Source organism: Chroicocephalus ridibundus, chromosome 1 (assembly GCF_963924245.1).
Source record: "Chroicocephalus ridibundus chromosome 1, bChrRid1.1, whole genome shotgun sequence".
Classification (NCBI taxonomy): Eukaryota; Metazoa; Chordata; class Aves; order Charadriiformes; family Laridae; genus Chroicocephalus; species Chroicocephalus ridibundus.
Window position 1 is genome coordinate 141,098,855 of NC_086284.1, and position 23,510 is coordinate 141,122,364.

At 44.2% G+C, this 23,510-nt stretch overlaps 1 protein-coding gene across 1 annotated transcript; it reads right to left on the reverse strand.

Annotated features, from left to right (window-relative positions):
* Positions 1-11,287: 11,287 nt before the first annotated feature.
* FGF6 (fibroblast growth factor 6) lies at positions 11,288-14,870 on the reverse strand. The gene is made up of 3 exons (XM_063322788.1): positions 14,522-14,870; positions 13,502-13,605; positions 11,288-11,464 (listed from the first exon to the last, which is right to left on the reverse strand). The coding sequence occupies exons 1-3, from the start codon at positions 14,868-14,870 to the stop codon at positions 11,288-11,290; spliced, it is 630 nt and encodes a 209-aa protein (XP_063178858.1).
* Positions 14,871-23,510: the final 8,640 nt, after the last annotated feature.

Sequence of the window (23,510 nt, forward strand, 5' to 3'; positions counted from 1 at the left end):
GAGGAGAGGCTGTTAGAGTGGGCTTTGTTCAGTCTGGAGAAGACAAGGCAGGAAATCTGGCTGGAGTTTCACTACATGAAAGGCACCATACAGAAGGCAGAAGTGAAAAATACATTGCTGAGGTATTTGTCCACTTGCCATTTATCAGAGGTGTCTCAATCCAGTACCTATGGCTAACTTAGCTTTCTACACTGTTGGTTTTGCAGCATTCCCTACCCAAAAGGCATGGTGCAGAGACAGAATGCATTGCCTATGGTCACATAGAAAGCCTGTGGCAGACTGCAGGACTGAGCCTGTGACTCCAAAATGCTTGTCCAGCACCCTGTAAACTGTCCCCTGCTGCCTTTCCCATTACAGACCCCCAGTGTGAACCTTTTCACTGAGGTGTCTTTCTCCTCCAGTTCCAGAATCAGAAAGATGGTACAGAATTGTGAACACTCATGCTAACCTCTCTCTAATACTGCCAATTTCCAGAGAAACATGTTGATCAAGGGAGTGGAGCACCTGTCTTACGAGGAAAGGCTGAGAAACGTGGGTCTGTTTAGCCTGGAGAAGAGGAGACTGGAAGGGGACCAAAGGCAAATCATGCCTGACAAATTTGGTGGCCTTCTATGATGTTGCCACAGCATTGGTAGACAAGGGGAGAGGAACCAACGTCATCTACCTGGACTTATGCAAAGCCTTTGACACTGTCCTGCACGACATCCTGGTCTCCAAATTGGAAAAGCATGTATTTGATGGATGGACCACTAAGTGGATAAGGAACTGGCTAGATGGACGCACTCAAAGAATTGCATTCGATGGCTCAATGTCCACATGGAAACGGGTGATGAGTGGCATTCCTCAGGGATCAGTACTGGGACCAGCACTGTTTAACATCTTTGTGGGTGACATGGACAGTGAGATTGAGTGCACCCTCAGCAAGTTTGCTGACAACACGAAGCTGTGTGGCGCGGTCGACACACTGGAGGGAAGGGATGCCATCCAGAGGGACCTGGACAGGCTTGAGAGGTGGGCGCATGCAAACCTCATGAAGTTCAACAACGCCAAGTGCAAGGTCCCGCACCTGGGTCATGGCAATCCCAGACACAAATACAGGCTGGGAGGAGAATGGCTTGAGAGCAGCCCTGAGGAGAAGGACTTGGGGGTGCTGGTGGATGAGAAGCTCAACATGAGCCAGCAATGCGCACTTGCAGCCCAGAAAGCCAACCACATCCTGGGCTGCATCAAAAGAAGTGTGGCCAGCAGGTCAAGGGAGGTGATTCTGCCTCTCTACTCTACTCTGGTGAGACCCCACCTGGAGTACTGCGTCCAGCTCTGGAGTCCTCAGCACAAGAAGGATATGGACCTGTTGGAGTGGGTCCAGCGGAGGGCCATGAAGATGATCAGAGGGCTGGAGCACCTCTGCTATGAGGACAGGCTGAGAGAGTTGGGATTGTTCAGCCTGGAGAAGAGAAGGCTCCGAGGAGACCTTATAGCAGCCTTCCAGTGCCTAAAGGGGGCCTACAGGAAGGATGGGGAGGGACTCTTTATCAGGGAGTGTAGCAATAGGACACGGGGTAACGGTTTCAAACTGAAAGAGGGTAGTTTTAGATTGGATGTCAGGAAGAAATTCTTTACTGTGAGGGTAGTGAGACACTGGAACAGGCTGCCCAGAGAGGTTGTGGAGTCTCCTCTGGAGATATTCAAAACCCATCTGGATATCACAGATATGTTCCTATCTGACCTGCTCTAGGTGAACCTGCTTTGGCAGGGGGGTTGGACCAGATGATCTCTGAAGGTCCCTTCCAACTCCTACCATTCTGTGATCCTGTGATTCAGCTCCAGAGTTACAGTGATGTCTGTCAGTCCAGGAGGTCCCAGGTGAGGCTGTCAGGGATATTAGGGCCAATTAAGGCCAAGCTTAAGGGCTGGGTGCTGTAGGGATGCCAGAACATGGGGCAAGACCAGTCCCTCAGGAGGGCTAGTAGGTCCAAGGCCCTGCATAGCCGGAGAGCAGCTCCATGGCTCTTGCTTCAGGGCTCGGGAAGGCCTTAGTTGGCCCTCAGGGAGCAGTGTAGAGGGATACTGTTGCCCTCAGCTCTCCTGCTGTGGCTGGCAGAGGCCTGTCCTGGCCTGTCCAGCCTCCTCAAGCCATGGGGTGCTGGGGCGGGCAGGCCCACAGCTCCGCAAGGGGGGCTGTGGCAGCATGGACACCTCTCAGATAGCGCCTGCTCTGCAGCGCGGTTTTTTTTTGCAGTCAGATTATTCTTTTTCATAGACATAGGAATTAGAAAAAAGTCTGTCTGGTGCTTCCATTTGTGTTTTCTTGACTGTTATTTTGCCTGTCTTCCCTTTTTTCCTTTCCTTTTTTTCCCCTCTGCATCCTCCAGTCCCATCTCCCTGGGTGTTTTTTTCTGGGGCATCTCCTTTTCTCTCTTTCAAAAAAGATACACTGCTTGAGCTTGTCCCGCTTTGTTACTGCTGACCCCAGCTGTGCTGTTAAGAAGCTCTGATGTCCTCACTTAGCTCTGTTCAGATCCAGGATGGTTTAGAGAAGGCCGGGCCCTGGAGGCACCTTTGGTGGGGGCTGTTGGTCTGGCCTTCTGCAAGGCTGAGTTTAGCTGACAGATGAACTGGGCCCAGCTCCCACCTTTGCTGCGGTTTCGCGTTGTGATTCCTAAAAGACAGGCTTTCCAGAGCTGCCGGGGACCCTGTGACGTCCATGCTGCGGTCTCCTCTGTGCAGCACTAGGTTTCAATAAGGAGAAAAGGACCAGGAGGCAATTAGGTCCTCAGGCCCCTGTGAGATTTCAACATTGCATCCCAGCCCCTTCTCCCACTCCTAGGGTCAGCATTGGGATCCGGCGCAGAAACTCACAGAGACTGGACTGGAGGCTCAGATTAAATATACTGGGCAAGCCTGAACCTGCTTCCTACCTCCCTTATAGCAGCATAAATGTCAGGTGACTTTTCTGTACATGATATCTAGGCTGGCCCTTTGGTCTTAGACTGTGTCAGCCTGTTACTTCCCAGTAAATTCACTTTCAAAAGAAAGAAAAAGATGTTAGGGCTAACAAGTGTCACACATCTATCATTTAAAATAGATTTTTTTTTCTTTTCCTATAACACAGGAAATAATGACTTGAAACAACACAGAAAATAAAACTTGATGTTTTCTGCCGTAAGCTGTCTTGATCTAAAAGACATGGGTGGACTGCTGAAAAGCAAAATGTTCTCAGTTATCTCTTTTCTGATGTACCCATTTGCATGTTCTAAGAAAAGTAAACTTATCTGAAAGTTTTGGGGTTTTTAAAGTGAATTGAAAGCCTATTTTTTTCCTTTGAGGAAAGTGCTGGCTACATTTTTTCATGAAACTCTAGTCCAGTAGCTGCCACTCTGCTAGGAAAACTGTGCTAGCTCAGTAGTTGGTGGAGAAGTGCCTATAATATCTGTATGATGCTCTAGATTTTGCTGGTAAACTAAATCACCGTTCAGTAGATTTCTTAATAATATGCTCATTTCTAAGTGTGTGAGTGACCCCTCCTGTGGTTTGGGTTTTTTTGTTGTTTTTTTTTTTCCAGTCTGTTTTCTTTTTGAGTTGTTGTTTCTGCAGGTGGCACACTGCCCCCTGGCAGCCAGAGGACCAGCATCTTCCCTGGGCTCCTGCTCCTGCAAAGAGCATCTCTGGTAATTGACGAACTGGAGACTGCATAATTTGTGATCACATATGGTCCCACAGCACTATTTGTAATAATGTGGTCAGTGAAGTAACAGGTGGGGAAAAAAGGAGCCCTTAACATGCTTTAAAATTGCTGTCTTCAGTATAATTTGGGAAAGGCTTCTGCTTTTCTTTCTTTCTGCTTTTCTGCTCAAGGTGGTCCATGTTTCCTGCCATAGGTGTCAGGAGGAACAGCAGGGGGATTCAACAAGCCTTGTCATTTTATGTCCTTTAAGGTGTGCTGTGTGACATTGCCTTTGATGGGTAGGCGCAGGCTTTATGTTTGCAAAAACCTTGGCAAATCTTCAACTTGGAAAATTTGAGGGAAAACCAAAGTAGTTTTCATCATCAGTTTACCTGCCTAGTGTTATGAAAAGTTGCTCATCGAGGTGATACCTGCATCCCAAGTACTGCGTTGTGTGGCTCCCCAGTTAAAATTGTGACTTTCCTGTATAAGGTTGCAATAGATACTAACACACGGAGGGACCTGAAGCCTAAATCAAATCACAGCCATGAGGTGGTAGCCTCCTTTTCCCCTTGTGCCCAGGCCCATGGTACAGGACCCATGCTTGGTTTCTGACATCTAACTGCTAAATAAAAAAATAGCCACCAGAGGGCAATAATAATAACAGTCAATAAAAAAAAGTGCAGTAAGCAGCCTCAGGAGGTCGGACTTTTTCTGCCTGTCTCTAGCACCACAGGCATTAGGTGGCTTTCTGATTTGGAATAGCACTGCTGCAGCTTATTTCCCTGAAAGTGGTCTGGAGTTGCACTGAAGCCACACAATTCTTGTACCTGTGTCTCCCCTCAGATCTTGTGTACCTACAACTCAGGTAGTCTTGCATCCATGAGCTGTCAGAAAGCCTTTTTTTTCTTTCTTTGTTTTTTGTTTATTTTTGTTCAGAGGACTGAATCCTTCTCGTGACTTCTGCATTCATTTCTGTTGGTAGGAGTGAGTTCCAGTAGGAAAGTCATTTTCTGCTTGGTGCACAGGCCAGAAGTGGCTTTGTGTCAAGGCCTGACAGGAAGATGCTGTCAGCTCTTAGACTGCTTTTCAGCAAAGCACGAGCTGCGCTGGTGACCCCTTTGAGACATTTGTCTGTGACGATTACCCCTTTTGAATTGCTATCCAGAGTTCCACCCAGAGTTTAATGAATCATGAGGCTACCACAGGGGCTGTTGGAGGGGGTGGATAAAGGGGATTCTTCCCGATGCAACCTCCCCTAGCTTTGAAGTTGGTCCTGCTTTGAGCTAGAGGTTGGACTCAAGCCCTCCAGCAGTCCCTTCCAGTCGAAATATTTCTGATTCCATGACCAGCGTGTTCCCAGGGCAACACCTATTTAGCCCTTACCTTTTGTCGAGTAAAAAGGGTTTCCCGCTCTTTCATACATGTTTAAATTTATTTATTTATTTATTTATTTATTTCCTCTTGCTGCCATTGCTGAGCAATTTTTGCTGGCTTCAGGAAGGTGTAGCGCTGCCTGCTTTCACCTGTGCTGCTTGCACTCTAACCTCCAGCCAGCTCAGGGCTGGCGTGCCTATCAGGAGCTATTGACAACCCAGGCTTACCCAGCTAATGAAAACAGCACCTGCTGCCTCGTATAGATGGTGGGTCATCAGAGAAGCCAGAGCCTGAGTAAGTGGACAGATTATGGGTCTCTGCCAATGGCTTCAGGCCAGGGGACACAGAGGGCAGCATGACTCGGGGGAGGGGGGAGAGAAGGGACACGCTGGGATACTCCTCTGCTCTGTTCTGGGCGCAGAGAGACACTTTTCAGCGGAGCAGTTACATTTTCAGTGACGGGTCACGGAAAAAGATGTGGAAGAAAGAAGAGGGACAGGATTAGTGCAGGGAGATCTAGGATCCTAGGAGTCCCTTTTTAAGCTATTTGATTAATTTCTTGTTTAAATTGCATTTTCCCTTGTCTATTAAAGCTTCTTCTCCCCTGACAGGCATCTCACAGCTTTACAGTGTTGGGAATGGAACCTAGGGTGAGCAGCAGAGACCTGCTGAGCTGGGAACCCAAGTTGAAGTGGTGAGGAGAAGGATGAGGTTACTGTCTTGCAGCTGTACCTGTTCAAAAAGATACTCCATTAAGTTTCAAATGGCCTGCGAGGAAGCAGAAAATGATGTAAACCCAGCAAAGTTCAGCCAAAATTTTTCCTGCTCTTCATAGAGGTGTGGGGCTTAGTCACCATCTCTTCTCCCCAAATTCCCTGAATATTTTTCATGCCCTGAGCCGAGAGCACAGAGTGGGAAGGGAGCATGGGAACCATATGTGCCTTTCAGGGCACCTGGGCACTTGCCTAGGTGTGTCTGGCCAGCACCACCTTTCAAAGGGCAAACTGCAATACAGGGAGCAGAAGCTAGCCTGTGACTGAGGCCTTGTGAGCTGGCCACATGTAGCCTTTTCCTAACCTCTGCAGATGACTCCTTACCAGATCATTTATGTTTCTGTTTTGCTGGGGCTAGGCTGGTTTACATCAGCTGCTAGTTTGTCCTGTTGTTTCCAGTCGCTGTGTGTGTGGGCTGTGTATCTTCTTCTGTTCCCGCTTCTGCCCACAGTGACTGGCCTTCAGAGCTGTAAACAAGGCGCTTGTATAGCAGACAGAAGCGTTGCTTAACCCACCAGTGAAACGTAGTCCTGTCTCAGGTGAAATGTGGCACATAAGCAAAGCAAAAATATGCAAGAATTCATGACAACTTGTAAGCAAAGGCAGTTATTATGGGGGAGCGCAGGCAGCCAAAACACAAATGCAGGGAATGGCATTTAGCCAGCATGGTGGTGCTCACATTCTTCTGCTCCTGAGACGGGCTGCCAGCAATCAGAGCTTTGGAGACTTGTTCACTCTGCGATATCATGCTGGTATGGATTAAACAGCGCACTTGAACCAAAAAACAGGGGGCGGATTCCCAGCTATTGGTTTCTAATACCTTAGTTCCTGTGCTCAGACTGGGAGAGGTCTGTAATCATTCAGCTAACTGAAGGACTGATTGAATGACAACTCAGGAGTGCAGAAAGGGAGAGCAAAACTTAACAAATCACTGAAATTTAGAGCATTTCCAAAACACCCAACTTGGAGGCATAGTGAGGCTAAAACCTTCAGAGGGTGCTGCAGGAAGCTGCCCTCCCAAGTTAGACCTAGGCAAGAAGAAAATGCCATTTTAAAAAAGAGCCTTTCTTGTCTAATGAATTAAGGGATATGCATGGGCAGTTACACACTGCAGAGCACTAGCAACAGGAGAGCAGCGCTAGAACTTCCCCAAGTAAAAAGCATTGGACTTTAGACATGTGACTATGACAGCTCATCTTTAATCATATTGCACCTCTATTTGCTTTCTCTTCTGTGAAACTCACAGATTCTTTACAACAAGAATGACTCTCTTAAGACTTCCCAGGCAAGAAGTCTGAAGAACACAAAAGTCTACCACAATATTAAGTGTACCAATACATCCTCTGGTTCTAGAGGTGAATAAAATCTCTGGGGGTGCGTGTGTGTGTGAAGGGTTAATATAGCAAATCTGAAGCAAGGAAGAAAACAAATGTTAAGAGTGATTTGGAGTCAAAACACTACCAAAAATGTATAAAAGTTTATTTTATGAATATGTTAAACTATTGTGCGCAGCACTTACATATAAAAATAGAAGCAATTTCACAAACAATTGATTGGACAGTTTTGTGTTTCTTGCAAATTTACAGTCTCAATAGTGAGTCCATATTGAGTCAGAATATGAGGTATATTTTAGTGAAAAAAAAAAAGTGAGAACTTTGGCACCATTTTACTGTGCAAAATAAAATCTTGGAATTGAAATACTTAGTGAGGTATACAAAAATTACTCTGCTTTTCCACTGTGTGTGTCTGCATCTCTGCATATTTGGGGAAAATGTGATTACTTAAGAGCATTATTTAATTCCATTCAAGACTTCTTCCTAGTGGGGGTGGATTAGGCCTTAAATTATTATGGGATTTGCCTATGGAAGAAGAAACCTTGAAAATAGGTATCAATTCCACAAGAGAATCCTATGTGCAAAATATGGGCAAGACAGGCTGATGTCGGGCATTCGCAGCAGTGCTTTCAAAGCTTGTAGCCCATTTCATGACTCTGCATTAATGCACACTGAGATGAGATACGTTTTGAAAGGCACCACTGCAAGAACTGTCAATAATAGGTTGCTAATTTGTCTCTGATTTGGGAAACTCCTTTACTTTCATGAGTTTTCTTTACATAGTCACATATCTATGGAACAATTCTTTTGAAGAAAGTTTTGCTTGAGAGTTTACCAGCCTTTGCCCATACTCTCTCCATAGCCTCTATACCATGTACATTCAATTTATGAATGGTTTTTGTTTTGTTTTGTTTTTTTCCTCTGTGCCAGCTCAACAAATTTATCCTGAGATGTGTAAAACGAGTGGTGGTCTTCCTAAGTCCTCCTTCTCCCATGCAGGTGATAACAGCCTGAGAAGTAGGAGGTGGAATTCAGCTAATAAAGCGTGAGGCAGAACAGGATCAGGCCATTTCCCAGGCAAGTCGTGTAACTTCTTGAACACTGCCACAGTGCATTCTGCTACCGTGAGCAGCCCCTAGGCTCCTTGCACATCCACAGCAATGTGTCAACACATGCCTTAACTCCTCTCTTGAATCTAGCCACGCATTCACTTAAGAAGCATGTCTGTCAAAGTACCGTATCCAACTAGTCTAAAACTCCACAAAGCTGCAGTACTTCACTGGTTGTGCTGGAGAGGTTTCCTGCCAAAGTTATCACTCCTGACAATGTCATCTTTCAATGTCACTTCTGAAAATGACATCATTCACTCACGTATTAGTCAGGACTCCTGGCACTTGGAGACCTATTTTTCATTTCAATCTTGACTTCAATATTGATCTGGCTGATGTTTATATGTAATATGGAAAAAGCAGTGGCGTAAAGAGTAACTCAGCAGAACGACTGGTGGGGCTTTCCAAATGCCCACCAAAACTGCATCCACAGGGGTCTGCAGTTCTTAAGAACAAGCTCAGCCCAGCAGGCTGTATCCAAATAGACTTCTTCTGACCTGGTCTACGGTTTATTCTTGCTGTTGACCAGTATGTGCAAAATGGAGTCAGTGAGTCTGATTCTCACCTTTTATGCCAGATATCCCCTTACTTACCAGTACTGCAACAATAAATTAATCTACACTGCACTGGTTTAAGAGGGAACAGACTTCTTCTTATCCTAAGGACACTGGTTTAAGCTGTGATTAGAAAGTAACTTGTGTGTCAGCATTCAAACTATGATTTCTTCTACGTCCATGTACTCTTCCATCCTTCTTCAAACTTCATTCTGAAGACAATTAGGAATATAACTCAAGGATACAGGTTGCCAGATAATGTATTTCAGCACAGCTGTAGTCTTCCTATCTGTACCTCTAGGGACTCTAGGTTGATGTAACCGTCTAATATCCTACAAACTTTTCTCTGACATACTCTCCCCACTCGAAACATCCTGCTTTTTCTCCTAAAATGCACATTTTCACAAAACAAACTGCTGCACACATTGTGAATGAACAAAGTGTGCCAACTTGGCTTCTCTCTACTTACTGCAAGACCAGAAAATGAAGAATAACTCCTTTCCTTTGGCATGTCCAAAGTGTCCTGTTTGTGTAAGCAGTATTCCATTCTTTTTTCTCTTCATTTACACTGTGATCACCACTTACATTTGAGCAAAATAAATTCAAGTATAAATCACACAAAAGTAGCTGGAAAACTGTATCTTGTTCACAAAACAGTTGTCTTGAAAACTTTTCAGAAAGCTTGGCTGTAGATACATCCTTGTAGGTGTGCTCTTTGGGCCAAATCTTCTGCAGCTATAAACTAATAGTCTTACTAGGCTGGTTTACTCCAACTGAGGATCTGGCCCTGACAGTGTTTTTCATGCATGTCAGAAGGCTCAAATTCAACATGAATAGATACCCCCTGCAAATAGAATGGCATGTCAAGGCTGGACATAGACACATTTTGGCTGGACGTGGGAGATTATCTTGCACTCAGATGTTCACTTCTGCAGCAGCATGGTCCATCTATGCCGAAAATGCTCATGCTCTGACATTGCATCGAATCTAGTTTCAAATTTAGGAGCACGCCATCAATGTAGGAATCCCAAGGCTTCTGGTAACTGACATTTATAGTGACTATTGAGTAGGGCCTCTTAAAATACTCTTTCAAAGGCACAGAGAATGTAGCTTCATTGGTGATTTGGAAAAAGGTTGTCAAAATAGTAAGGCAAGGTTATGCGCTATTTGTATGGCTTCTAGGAGAGCTTTGGAGAGCATTTCATGCAGCTTGCTGTGTTGTCTTTGAAACTGATGCTTTACAAGTGACAGAAACTGGAATTATGGAACAAATTCCTCTGCTCCAACCCAGGAAGGCATACTTGTATAACCTTCTTCTTCCTCTATCCTTCATACCTCAGTGAGGTACGACAGAGAAGAACCAAATGTACTTACATCAGTAAATAGAAGAGAATTCAAATTTTCAAAAAAAGAGAAGTTTTCTAAAATAACCCTTTGCTGGAAGCTTTCATGAATTTAATAAATTTTATAAAATGCATCCTGCAGACCAATTCTAGTTCCTAGAGATTAACAAGGTTCAGTCTAAATAAAATACAGTGCCTTTAAATATGTATATTCTTTTATGTGTGTACACATAAAAAGGCACCTGGGCTCCTGGACATGGATCATTGATTCATTAGAAGTATGTAATTACATAGATACACACTCACACATCCCATGTCTATATATGTACATGTGTATTTATATTAAAAATGTACACGTCTATATTTGAGGTGGATCTAAACTAAGCTCACAAAATGCCAAGGGGGCGGCCTTCAAAATCCTCAGCTCCAAATATATTTTGCGTTTGGGACCCATCTGTGATTTATCCTGTGACCCTTCCTAGGGGAAGTTGGTAGCAGGTTTTCATTTTGCCAACAAGCCCATGGGAGGAGACCCTGGAGAATCCCTTCAGAGACAGAGATGCTCAGGGGGTATACGGTCTGCTTCTGTAGAAACAGTTGTGGAATTGGCGCCCTAATGATCAAAACAGATGGAGGACTTTATGAGACAGGACACAGTGTGTAGAAGAGGAGGTGCAGGCAGATATTCAGGTGGAGTGAACTGCCTGAAGCTCTGGTGAAGCAAAGTCATCTGATGATTTGGCCCATGATACGTAAGCAGCTCATTATGAAAGGTTATTATCTGAGGTAATTGACATTAATTAGTAAATAACCCATGATTGATAAGATTGTTATCCACAGCCATTCTATATCTTCAAAATATTTTTTTCCCTTTGCACTCCAGCTTGCATTTTCCTCTGTTCAGCACCAAAGGAGACACACAGCTGTGTAAAATTTGTACAGGGTAGAAGAGAAGCAGCGTCATATTACATATGCTATGTGATGAATCTAGTACAAATATTTTTACCCAAATATACACATACATACATAGATTTTTTTTCAATGAACAGTATAAATACTTTACCTGGGAGATTATTCCCATGTGCAAAATGGAACAGTTTTTCCTGGGCTTTAATCTTCTGCTTTGCTCATGTTCATATTCTTGGTAAAAAGTGGGTCACTGTCATCGCAGGAGAAACCTTGTTTCCTCTCTTCACTCTTCCGTGTTTGCTGAGCGCTATGTATGCACCACAGTGGGCATTTGACTCGTATGCATTGTAGTTATTGGGCAGCAAGATTTCTTTGAATTTGCACTCATCTTGGAAAACAGCCTAAACAATAGGAAAGGGGGAGGGAGGGGGAGAACAAAGCAAATACAATAAACATTCACAAAGACTCAAGTCATTTTTCCTCCTAGCATTTTTACAGAAGAACTTGTTGCAGCGTGCAACAGGTGGTGCTGGGGTGGCTGCATCCAACAATAAATCTCCCTCCTCAGTGCTAATTTGGTGTCAGATGAACTCAGATGCCACCTGTCCAGATAATGGACTGTGTACTTCCTGTGACAGATCAAGTTAATTCATCATAAATCATGGATTTCTTCATTTTATTTGCAAGCAATAATTTCTGCCAGCATCATGCACTTTGGCCCAAATGATGTAGCTTTACTTCTCACCTCTCCTCTGCAAAAGGTCCTGTAATGTAAAAAAGAATGATATGCTGGCTGTCAAAACCTTCAGTTCTCTTACAAACAGCAATGTTCAGGGAGAAATATTTGCTTGACTAAGGCATTTGAATAAGACCTCACATTAGCACTAAATCTTTTCTTTTATTAAATCATCAGTTACATTTGACTGGTGGTGAAATATGCAGCAGGTTCTAAGCTGGGAAAATAGTTTTATTTTCCTTCATGTTGCAACACGTAAATCCAAGGAGAGGGAGGAAATGTGGGAGAAGAGGTGCAAGCACAAACAGGAGACAAATGTGGAGCACAGAGGAAATTAGAAAGCAGAATAACTCCTTGACATCAAATGTCTGGCACATGAAACACCACCAGTGCTGTTCTATTTGGACATCTTTGTAATAACACCATTCAAAGCTTGTAAGAGTTTAACCTAGGGCACGACATTGTGCAAGGGAAAATGCACATCTCTCACAGCTTTTAAAAATGTCTTTGAAAATAAATAAGACTGGATTGCAATTGGGGAAAAAAAATCAAAGGGAGCTCTGGAGCCAGACCCTTCATTTCTTTTGAAAGACCTAGTCAAGGCAAGCAATTGGGCTTCTGGCACTTTTTAGGTGCTTGAAATAAGACATAAACCTTAAAATGTCCCACTCTCATTATCTGCGTGAGAAGGAATCTGTCAGATTAGTAATGGCTATGGGTCCTTCACAACATTTAGTATTTTATTAAGCAACTGAAATGCTTTGTTAAAATTACAGCTGTTTCAAACGAAATGACTTTGTTGTTTCTTAACAAAAAGATGAATGCAATCAGTGCCATTCATTTCTTTGAGATGGACTGCTTTTGCCTATTTGCCTATTGCCTAGAGCTAGCCTTTTTCAAACGCGCTTCCTAACAAGTGCTTTTTCTACTGTATGTTGAGACTGGAGACGCCTTGCTCAGGCCTCATTTAGACGGCATTGCTAGCGCTTTCTAGATGAGGATGATGGTGATGATGTTTCAGTATGACATTGTTAATAACTATTATTGTTTTCTCACCCTTTGGGACTGATCTCACAAAACTAGTCCTTAAAATAACCCCGGGCACATATATTGACTTTGTAGGGTAGTCTTCCTATTTATTCTTCATGGTGTGGTTGGTTTTGGTAGGGGGAAGCGTGTGGTCATAATTTGACTCGTGGTAGCTAGCACAGATAGCTTTAATTGTACCTCTCCTCTACACACCTTTAAGCACACACATATGCATGCAATCACAGACACACACACACGCTCATGGACATACACATACGTTTTACTTCCTAGTGTTTTTTCCAGAGCACACCCTTTTGCCTTACATACAATGCAATGCAAAAGGGCATCAACAGGATTCAGTCTTAACTAGGATGTGTTTTCAGTGCCGAGCCCTTAGAAGAAGCCATCTAATTAAGCTGTACTATTTGTAGAATACATTTTTCCTAGGATGGTCCCTGTACAATCATATTGGAAAGCTTTAAAATAACAGACCTTTAATAGCCATGCTGCTTGTTGCACTAAGTAACACTGATGACACTGGGCTAGGCAGGCTCCCTGTAATTGAAAGGCTATTTTCTTCGCTTGTAATCAGAGATTTTGAGGATGAAAAAAATAACCAAAACCTTTACAGCCTTTGTTTAAGCCTTGAAAAACTATTTGCGTTTGTACTCACTGTTCCATATAGCTTCCCCTTGTTGTTCATTGCAATGAAGAGAGCACTTTTCACACCAAACAGGCTAACAACACCTCTCTCTACAGTGGATATTTCAAAGAGACCTAAAAAACGAGGAGTTCAATAGAAGTGTTATCGAAGAATTCATAGCTAATCAAAGGCAATTCAGAGATTATTTATTTATTTTAAGACATGAATGAACTTGTCATATTTTCTTTATTAGAATTATCTCCCTAGTCCAGCATAATAAAAATGCACAGAGAAGATCTTCTTTTTACTACATGCTATAGGGTTTAAAAATAATTATTCTGGAATCATAGTCACATGCTGTATAATCTTTTTGCTCTATCAAACTCTTTTGATCTGTCAAACTCTCGGCCTTTCTAATAAGTATTTTTACCTAATTCGCTATGATTACAGAGTGTTTGTTATTCAGCTTTAGAGGAGTGTGGCTTGCATTTTGAAACTCCCCCCCGCCCATGATATCTTAGCTGCAAAAGATATTAGCAACCACCCTCTACAGGAAATTCAAATCCATAGGGCTAATGCTCTTCTTTTAATCTTAGAGTTACAGAACAGCACCCATAAGAACAAGCAAGCCAGCAACAACAAGCCCCCTTCCATGACTGAGCGTCCCAGAAGCACTGGTCAGCTAGGATTTAAAAATCACGCTTTGGCACTCTGAGTTGAGCGACAACACCCAAAATTCAAAAGGCAAATGAGAAGGTGAGGAGTGAGCAAATGCAGCAGAGAGATAGTTTTCAACCTGGTTTGTCTTTTCTCAACTGCTCAGTAAAGCAGAGTAAAAATAAATTGTATCTAAATTAGTCTAAGCATTTGTGACATGTTTCAGCCTGGAGGTTTCTAATGTTTATTGATCCCAGAGACTTTTAAAAGGCAACAGATGTAGCACAGATTAATAATATCAAGTAATAACATTTGCATTCTATGAAGGGTAATTACTAGAGTTCACAGCAATTACGTGACATCTATTCTATTTCATTTCTGGATGCAACTCACTGTATTGGTTTTCATTGTGAACTCCGCTTATCCTTCCGTCTGGGAGGATTTGAAGGTGAAACCCGATGCCCACGTTGCAGTAAAGCCTCCGCTGCCTCTTGATTCCTAGCAAATAGTCACTCTCCCAGTTCACATCTGACTTCTCCCCTGACATCCCAGCAATGGACCTGGACAACAGAGATTGCCATCCTCTTTCCAGCAATGTGCCATTAGTTCTGCTTACAACTGGATGTGCTGAAGCAATCCCAGCTAGAAAACCCAGGAGAACGAAAGCAGGCAACGTCCGGTGAATGCTGGCTTCGCAGGACATAGTGATGAGAAGTCTTTGTGCAGTGGCCATCCGGTTCATCTCCTGGGCACGTGGTCAGAATTAATGGCCCTAAAAATACCGCCCTTCTTGTTTTTCTCCCTTCAGCATGGTGGCAGAGGCTTATTTTTGGAAAGCAAACAGAGATTGCTGACATGAAACTAAAGCCCGATAGCAGTTGGGTTGGAAGCAGAGTCAGGCCAGCAGGACTCAAACTGGTGGGGACCATGTTTTGCAGATCCTGCTCTCTGGTGGGCAGCCTCAGTTATATTTGATTGACCCATCTTTATAGTGCAGAGGCCGTCCCTCCCCACATCATCACTCTGACATCAACAGCTTGCCAAAGGTAAGCCTGCCACGGCTGTAACACTAACCTGCCGTCCTCCCAGGCTGGCTGAGGTTTGATGAATGCTGTCACCCAAGACCGGAGGCAGGAGTGGTGTTTCATTGGCTGTTGAAAGCAAGGGAGTTAAATTGGTCGGGCAATCGGAGGCCTCACAGGCGGCTTCCTTATTTAGAGAAGAAGGTGTAAAAACAGTTATGGACCTCATCAGCGAGCAATGAAAACTTTGCGGTCACTTCCTTGGTGGCACGATCGCTGGGTGTACATCAGGGCAGCTCAATATCTGGGGAGAATTGGCTTGAAGTGACCATTGCTCTTTTTGTACATACCTAGCAAATCCAAGGCACCTCCTACTGTAGTGGTCCACGCACTAGCTTGGCTGTACCTCTGAAAGGAGTGCTCCTGGATGGTTAACACAGACGTAAGCTGTGTTAAAAGGGAGAGGAAGCCCCAGGGCTTGCTCTTACTGTTTTTAAGCAAACACATTTCTGCTGCTTGCAGCAGAGGTTCTCCTGAGCAGGGAAGCAAGGCGTGCAGGATGGAGCATTGATCTTGCAGTTACACGTAGCTGGGGACATTGATATGTTCTTAAATGTTCATGTAGTTCATTGAGGTGACTTCCAAATGATCACAGATATTTGGGGAGAGTGTGTGCCTCCCACAGTGATCCGTGGTATCTGTGCTGTTTTAGGGTTCTGGCCTTTTGAATACTCTTGCAGGGGTGCAATTGTGTTTGTGTTTGCAAGACAAAGGCTTAGGTAATACATTGAAGAACAGGAAAAAGGGAAATGACCACACCTCCCTACCAGTTTCACTGTCTCTTTTCCTCAAGCCCAAATACTCTTTTTTTATGATAATGTATGAGCATCTTAATTTTCCTCTCCTTCCCTTTGCTCAGACTGTCTTACTTGTTTCCCTTCATTTTGCACTGATGCTGTTACGGCTTCTTTGGAGCTGGACAGATTAGAGTTTTATCTTAATTAGTTTCACGGGACTTATTAACACATTAGTGGTAGGAAAATGGCTGAGATTCATGCAAATATTTTTGCCAATACGTCTGTCAGCTTTTCAACGCACAGAACTTGCGTCGTCTATGTCATTTGAGATGGCTGCACGTTAATAAGGAGAGTACCTGGAAGCGTAATTGAACTGCGCGCACCCGGCGTGACATACAGTTTCACATTAACAGGAGTGTAATATGAGGCCTTGGATACTGCAGAAACTCAAGCAGGAGCACCGTGAGTGAAGGGGAGGTGATGGCAGCCCTGAGGCAGGTGAGCAGTTAGATTCGGTGACGTATGAAAAGCTGATTATTCTCTTGAGAGACACTCAGCTATAAAAAGATTGCAAACCACTGGACTAGACCCTGGCTTGTGCCAGGTGGCCTTTCAAAGCCCCTCTGCTTTTGTTGAAGCAGCACTCGGAATACCTTTTACCTTTTGCTCACAACGATAATCTTCAGACCCTTTTCTCTCCTGCTTTCTACTTAATCTCATGATTTTTCAGCTATGCAAAGGGCATATATAATTTTTAGCAAGGAATTATACTAGTATTTTACACCCCTTCAGCATAGCTGCAATCTTTATGAGAGACCAGTGTTGGTGGGAAACAAAGCCCAGGGTCACTGCTATAGGGATGCAGCACTGATTTCCTAGATTGTCCTATGCTACAGTCTGAATACCTGCCCATTCCCAATGCATGTCACGCCTAGAAACATTGCCTGATCTCAAAGCCATCACTGTCTGCAAAATATGCATTGTAATATTTTCTTTCCAATTGATTTTTTTTTCACCTAGGGAATTTTTCAAGTGCAACTTTGCTCATGATCGGTGTTCTAGGAGGGAAATCAGAATACAGACGCCAACCAGCAGGCAAAACAGCATTTGGTGGTTTTGTACGTTGAGGGAGGAGGGTACAGAGCTGGCTTTCCATTACTGGCTTTTGATCACTGCCACTGCAGATTCCCAACAATCTGTTCTGATGGCTCAAGTCAAAGGAACGCTTTGTGGGATGCACCCTGTCGTATCCCAGTACTCTCAATCCTAGAATGAATACTAAATGATAGTACAAAAAAACAGGGCAAATTCTGCCAAGTCTATGGGATGCATTGCTTTGGTTTTCAGTCAGCCCAGCTGGAAAGTGACTGCTGAGAGCTCTGGTGGGCCAGGGTAGCTAGACCAGGGGACAGCCTCCCACCTGCAGTTTCTTGCTGAGCTCACATACTGTATGGAAAGGGTGGCCAGATTGCTTGCTTACAAAAATCAGGACTTCTCTTGCTTGATCTGGAAACCATAACAAATAGCTAAAAGTTTTTATTTAACTGGGACATCTGGCCCTCATAAGTCTTGGTATCTGGCCTAAGACCAAATGGTGTGCAGCTGGGAGGTGAAGTGTATACTGTTGTCTTGTACTGCTCAGCAATTCTGCATTGGAGCTGAAATGAGTCTTGAACCATTCTGCAGCCTGATCTGTGGCCAGCAGGTTGCTGAGTTTCTGTATATTAGCAATGTAGTCTAAAGATGAACTGCCATGTAAATTCTGGAGCTTCTGATTCAATTAGGCAAGTCTTGTCTCCTCTAAAAGTTGTCTCACTCTGGTTAAACTTGTCCTTTTTGCACATAAAGTAACTATTTCCAGAAAACACACTATAACCCTTTGATTTTCAGGTAGCTTGTTGTTATGGCTTCGTGTGTCCAATGAAATTTGGAAGGCATCAAGGAAGACACCAATAGCGTTTTCAGTAAAATAAATCCTGTGAACTCCAAATTGGTAAAAATGTACTTCAACTATCATCCTTACTCAAAATCTTAAGACCCAGGATGACAGTGCTTACTGCCTAATTAAAGTAACAAGTTTTCATTGTCAGTATTTTAGTACAATATTAAAATAACCCCCCTTTGGAACACAGCAGTGCAGATCCACTTTCGGATAGTCTAGGAAAAGCCATGCAGCTGAGCAGTAACACGATATGGATGCAGAGCACGTCTTTCAAAAATGCTTGATGACTTAGGGTCCTAAGCTCCATTTTCAAATCTCTTAAAAGTCTCTCCCTATTTTAGGGCCTGGAAAGAGCAATGGCTCATTCAAACACAGAAGGACAGATTAAAATCGTTCACTTGGCTTGTGTTGAAGACCCAGCCTGGTGGCGAAACAGAGGAGAAGGGAGATTTCCAGGTGATAAATCTGACTGCCGTGGCCAGGCAAGTATTGCAGATTCTGTATAACTTGCATAAAACTCTGTTAGCCCAAGTATGACCATGGAGCCCCATCGGACCATCTTTAAGCTAATGGGGTTTCTTGGCCAGCATGTAGAATTTGTAACACAAATACTAGGACTAGTTATGAATGAAATATGAATCACAGTATGAAAGTTAGCAGAAAAAAACAGTAGAAGAAATGTTGCAGGGACGGCCTGTATTGATATCCAAGGACCCGACTAATAACCATAAAAGTGGTAAACAATGAGGAGTGTGCTGTTGGCACCAAGACTAGATTGGATTAGGGCCACAGCATAGGTGATTGATCAGCAGAAGACCTGAGCTCTGGTAGCAGGAGGATGACAAAAAGGGTTATAGCACACCGCATTTGTTGTTCCTCTTCCTGTTATCCAACAGAGAGGCAGATTTGTAGCCATACAGATACCCAAAATGAACAAAGACGACAATGGATGGCAACCTTGCCTAAGAATCTTAGAGGCTGAAGCTAGCAAGCTTCTGAAGCAAAAGTACCACCTCATTATTACTGCTGATTCCTAAAGCAAATAAAAGACCTGTTCGAAGCCAGTTTGTCACCTCCAGTCAAAAGGAACCTAAGATACGTACTGAAGACCTAACAGGGGCGTTCCTCTTCCTCCATGTCCGCACAGGCCACTTGGGCACATGCATCTTGGTGCATGTGCATACATCAGTAAGAGAGTGGGTTAGTTAAACAAGTTAGAAAGTAATTTAAAATAATTATCATTCCATTCTGCCACAAGGGCCATCACTGAGTTTTCACATGCTAATTTCCTATAGGCAGGCACAAATGACAGTACTTATTCCTGCTATTTTTTTGGAGGAAAGAGGGGGGAAAAAAAAAAGCTAGCTTGCTTGGAAAAAAGTCTGGGTTTACTGCTTATTCATGCCAAATTCATATTCCGAAGAGGGTATGTCAAGCACAGAAATATCAAACATACCCATCTTTTTCTCCTGAAGAGTTACCGCAGAAGCTAGTCCACAGGGACACAGAGTAACTTTGCTGTGTGTGCACACAGACAGGGTAATGGGCAAATCTTTCTCTTAATGACATGACCACAAATTCCTTCTTGCAGCAAAGCTGTTCTCGATGTACCGTGATGGAACAGAGCCAAACTAGCATTCTTTATCTTTTCTGTTTTCTGCAGAAGAGCTGTCCTAGATTTATGCCTGTTTATAGCTTGGCGTGGAAACTCAAAGGTATGAAGCCCTGTGGGAAAGGAAATTGTGTTTCATCTTCTCTTCTAGGTCTGGGAGAAGAAGGTAGCCCACATAGCCTGCGGAAGCAGTTGGCGTTGAGCCAGAAAGGGAACAGCCAAAGCTGCTAGTGATTGCACTGACTCCCCTGTGGAGCTCTTGCCAGTGCAGGTGGAAGGAGACTTGGAGATTTGGAGCTTTCTAGGAGTGCAGAAAAATCCTTCTGTGTATTTTATTGCAACTGGCTTTCTGGTCTTTCTCCATTCGTGGCACAGTAAAATCTCACCAAGAGCAGTTTTGAGGTGTCCGTGTCTGCCTCTTGAATATCTTATAAAGGTTGAAATGACTGTCATAAGACAGAGCAGTGATTCCATGGTGAACCTGTGGGTTCCCAAGCTGGTGTTCTGCACACCAGCCCCCTCTGCCTCTCTCATCACCTCCTCAGCTGTTCCCACTCCACAAGGACAGGCAGTCTGAGGGCAAAATGCTGAGCTTAAAAAAAAGAAGTGACAGCCACCAGCCCCCACAGAGATCTGTTCAGTGTTATTTATTAGAAGAGTGGAATGACGTGGAACATGTTTAATTTGGTTTTAGTTTGTTACGCGTATGGTTTTCTCATTACAGCAGGAACAGGGACACTGCAGGAACAGGGATGCTAAATGCCCCAGTTAGTTAGCATTATTAATAGGAAAGCAAAAATAACTTGTTTTTGTTGGTGGTGATGATGAGGTTTTGTCTAAGAGGCCAACTGGCCACATGTCTGGGTGTTTCCTAACTGTGGAAGCCATTCAGATCATTTGCTGTAATCCAGTATAGAAGGTTAAAGGCAATTTCTGCCATTTACCAGGTAGATATGTCTTCCTTGTGCTGTACCATTAGCTCAGTTGAGGACTTTCTCTTGCATGTCAGTTCTTCACCTATTCATCCAGATCCCTCCTCAAATTTCAGAGAAGTCTGAATCCTGTGCTTTTTGTGCAGTCATCTGAACTCTTTCCTGGTTTTGTCAAGCTTTTTTCCTGCAGGGCAGGCAACACTGGGGGTCTAAAGCTTGTAGTCCAGCTTTTATAGCCATTGTGATTCATTTGTTTCATAGAAAGAATCCTGCCTTTGACATCTCCTCCTGTCTTCTTCCCCCACCCTCTCCCCATTCCCCCTGCTTTGTTGGTGGGGGAAGAGAAGATAGGAAGATGCTGGGTGGATAGATACTGCATCCCTGAGTCCTGGCCACAGCTGCCTGAGGCGTGGAAGTGAAACCCCTCGGATCCCTGGTACTTAGGGAATACAGTTTAGTCTTTAAAAGGAATACAAGACTTGAACCAAAGCATAACAGATGTTTCTAGCAGACACCTGGATTGTCCGCTGGTCCCCAGGAGGTGAGGGAAAGGAACACTGCTTCGTGTTTTGGCTGCACTCACTACATCTGAAGTCTTGAAAGTCCCATAAGGCAGACAGGTGTGTAACCCTTGTTGTCGTGTTGCTCTTCCACAGAGGAAGGCTGAATGGGTTACTGCAGAGTGAGGGTACGTGAGAGTTACTGCTCTCCCACCATGAGAGGAGAGACTGGTACTAGGAAAAGAGTCCTTAGGCTACTTGGGGTGGGAAACTGCTTTATATTCGGACACCAGTCTGAAGGTGCCTACATTTTGGAGGGTACATATGCACTGAAGGTCTAATCTTTCACTACAATCAATGGGGATCTAGTTAGTACAGTCAAGGAGCCCAGTAACTGACACAGCTCACCAGCCACTAGTTTCTTCCTCAGGGTGAACTGAAGCACTCTTGGGACCTCCCTACCTTCACTGACAAGCTTGTGTTTCACAGGAGCTGAGACATATGGAGACACCTAAATCGAAGTCTCGTAGTCTGGAGATTAATCCCTTCCCCGGCACCCTGCAGCCTACCTGCCAATGGAGCAGCAGACTGCAGGTAAAGGTATGCGGACTGGTGTCAGATCCAGCAGCATCTGCAGTGGCAGTATCTGTTTGGAAACCTCTTGCATCTCTCTCCCAATGGCACAGACACATTTCTCAATCAGAGTCTGAAAGGCAATCTTAAGGCCATAATCTGAAGCCTTGCAGACTTCACACGTACTTGTATCAGGTGGGTGTCTCAGTATCCTGGCTGCAGTATCCTGGATGTTTTGGGGGGCTGGGGGGATGTTCCAAAGACCATGTTCCATTGTTTTGTGCTGGAGCATTTGCGCATTGCCAGCTACTTAAGGGTGGGTGGAGAGTGGCTGCACAATATGCCTCATCCTCACCCTGCTTGCATCCAGATCTGCATGTGGGAGAACTTTTTAAAGGGCATCAAAAGTCCAGACTGTGCTAAGTGATCCATGCAGGGGTTTGGAAACCCCTGGCTTCTGTAATCAGCTGCATGTGCTTTCCATGTGATTAAGCACCCTAGGGCTAACAGGAGTTCAGGAACACAAGTCTCACCAGTCACCTCCCAAAAGCTGGGTCATGCTCTGAATACTTTGTGGAACCACAGCAAGAAAAATAGATTCTCCAAATCCTTTATGTTTCTGAAATTAAATTGCAGGAGCCATGGGACTCCAGCTCCCTGTTTCTGCCCCGTCATACCCATGGCAGGTTTCGCAGACTCAGCCTTATCCTGCCTGTTGCAGAAATACCTTGTTTCTTCCTTGGGTGTTTAATTTTTTTGGTTTCAACATCATTCTGCAATGTGCCCATCGCAGTATTGCACGTACAAAAAGAGCAACCATGTAATAGCTCATGAAGGGAGGAAATTTAGACTGTCAATTATATTACTGAAGAACTCATCATGTCTTCTCCTTCCCTTCCCCATTAATCTTCTCTCTGATTCCTTAACTCCCTGCGTAACTACTGAGTCAGAGTCACAGAAAGATTTATATTAGAAGGGACCTGGGGAGTTCATCAAGTTCAACTTCCTGCTCCAAGAAGTGCTAACTCTAAGGCAAGAGCAGGTTGCCAAGCCAAATCTCTAACATCGTCAGGCAGCAGCCAGAACAGGGCTGCTCCACAAGGGCAGGCAAGGCAGCAGCTGAGGGTGACTGCAGTGTGGGCAGCAGCAGTGCCTCCAGCCAGGGCACAGTCAGAGGTCCTCACCAGCGCCCAAACTGGGTGAGCAGAGCGGGAGTGCTGATACTAACAGGTCCCATCAACAGTCCACGGCTCAGCACAAAAAGACAAAGTAACAAGTCAGGTCCCAGGTGAAACCAGGAAATCCAAACCAACAGCACAAGAGCCATTTGGGAACCAGACAGACACATAAACACTTACGCTGTAGCTTAGGCCAGGGCTGAAGGCGCAGCCCTGAGCTTAAAGGTTGCTCCTGGAGCCGTGGGCAAGAGGGTGCAGTTTGGAGGGTACAGGTAGAGCTGTACGGAGCAATTATACCTGCCAGGTGCGCTCAGCGCTCTGAAAACGTATCCTCAAAGACAGGAGATTCCCTACCCTCCCTGAGCGCCCATTCCAGTGCTGCACCACTCTAAAGGGTAAATATCTTTTCCTTATAGAACTTTGTCCTTAAAACTGTCCAAAAGATTCAGTGCTTTGCGTTCAGTCCCTGGGAGCATAAATCAGGTAGCTGTCAGCTTGAACTTTTCAATGGCTCCAAAATGTCATTTTAGCTTGAAGATGGAGATGGCGTTTCCCTTTCAGGTTGCTCTTTATGTGAACCTCTGTAAATAGGCAAAGGTAAGTGGGAGGGTAAGGCAGTTTTACTTCTTTGTTATTTAGTATAAATAAGTTGATTAAAAGAGACCCAAAGTTATATTTGATCTATAAGAGTAACAGTAGATTTTTCCTTCCCTCTTCCAAAATGTGCATATAAAACTGTATCCCCTTCTCATCACCAGAGCTGTAGTAAAGCTGCAGGCTGCATTCTCAGAAAGCTACCTAGGTGGGTGGCTAAAGCTCAGTTAGC

What these genes read in the sequence shown, in the direction of transcription:
- FGF6 (XM_063322788.1), bottom strand. Translation starts at nt 14,870, where the DNA reads ATGAACCGGATGGCCACTGCACAAAGACTTCTCATCACTATGTCCTGC. An exon ending in TCACAATGAAAACCAATACA is followed by an intron (nt 13,606 to 14,521) that starts GTGAGTTGCATC and finishes CTCGTTTTTTAG; the next exon opens with GTCTCTTTGAAATATCCACT. An exon ending in AGGGGAAGCTATATGGAACA is followed by an intron (nt 11,465 to 13,501) that starts GTGAGTACAAAC and finishes CCTATTGTTTAG; the next exon opens with GCTGTTTTCCAAGATGAGTG.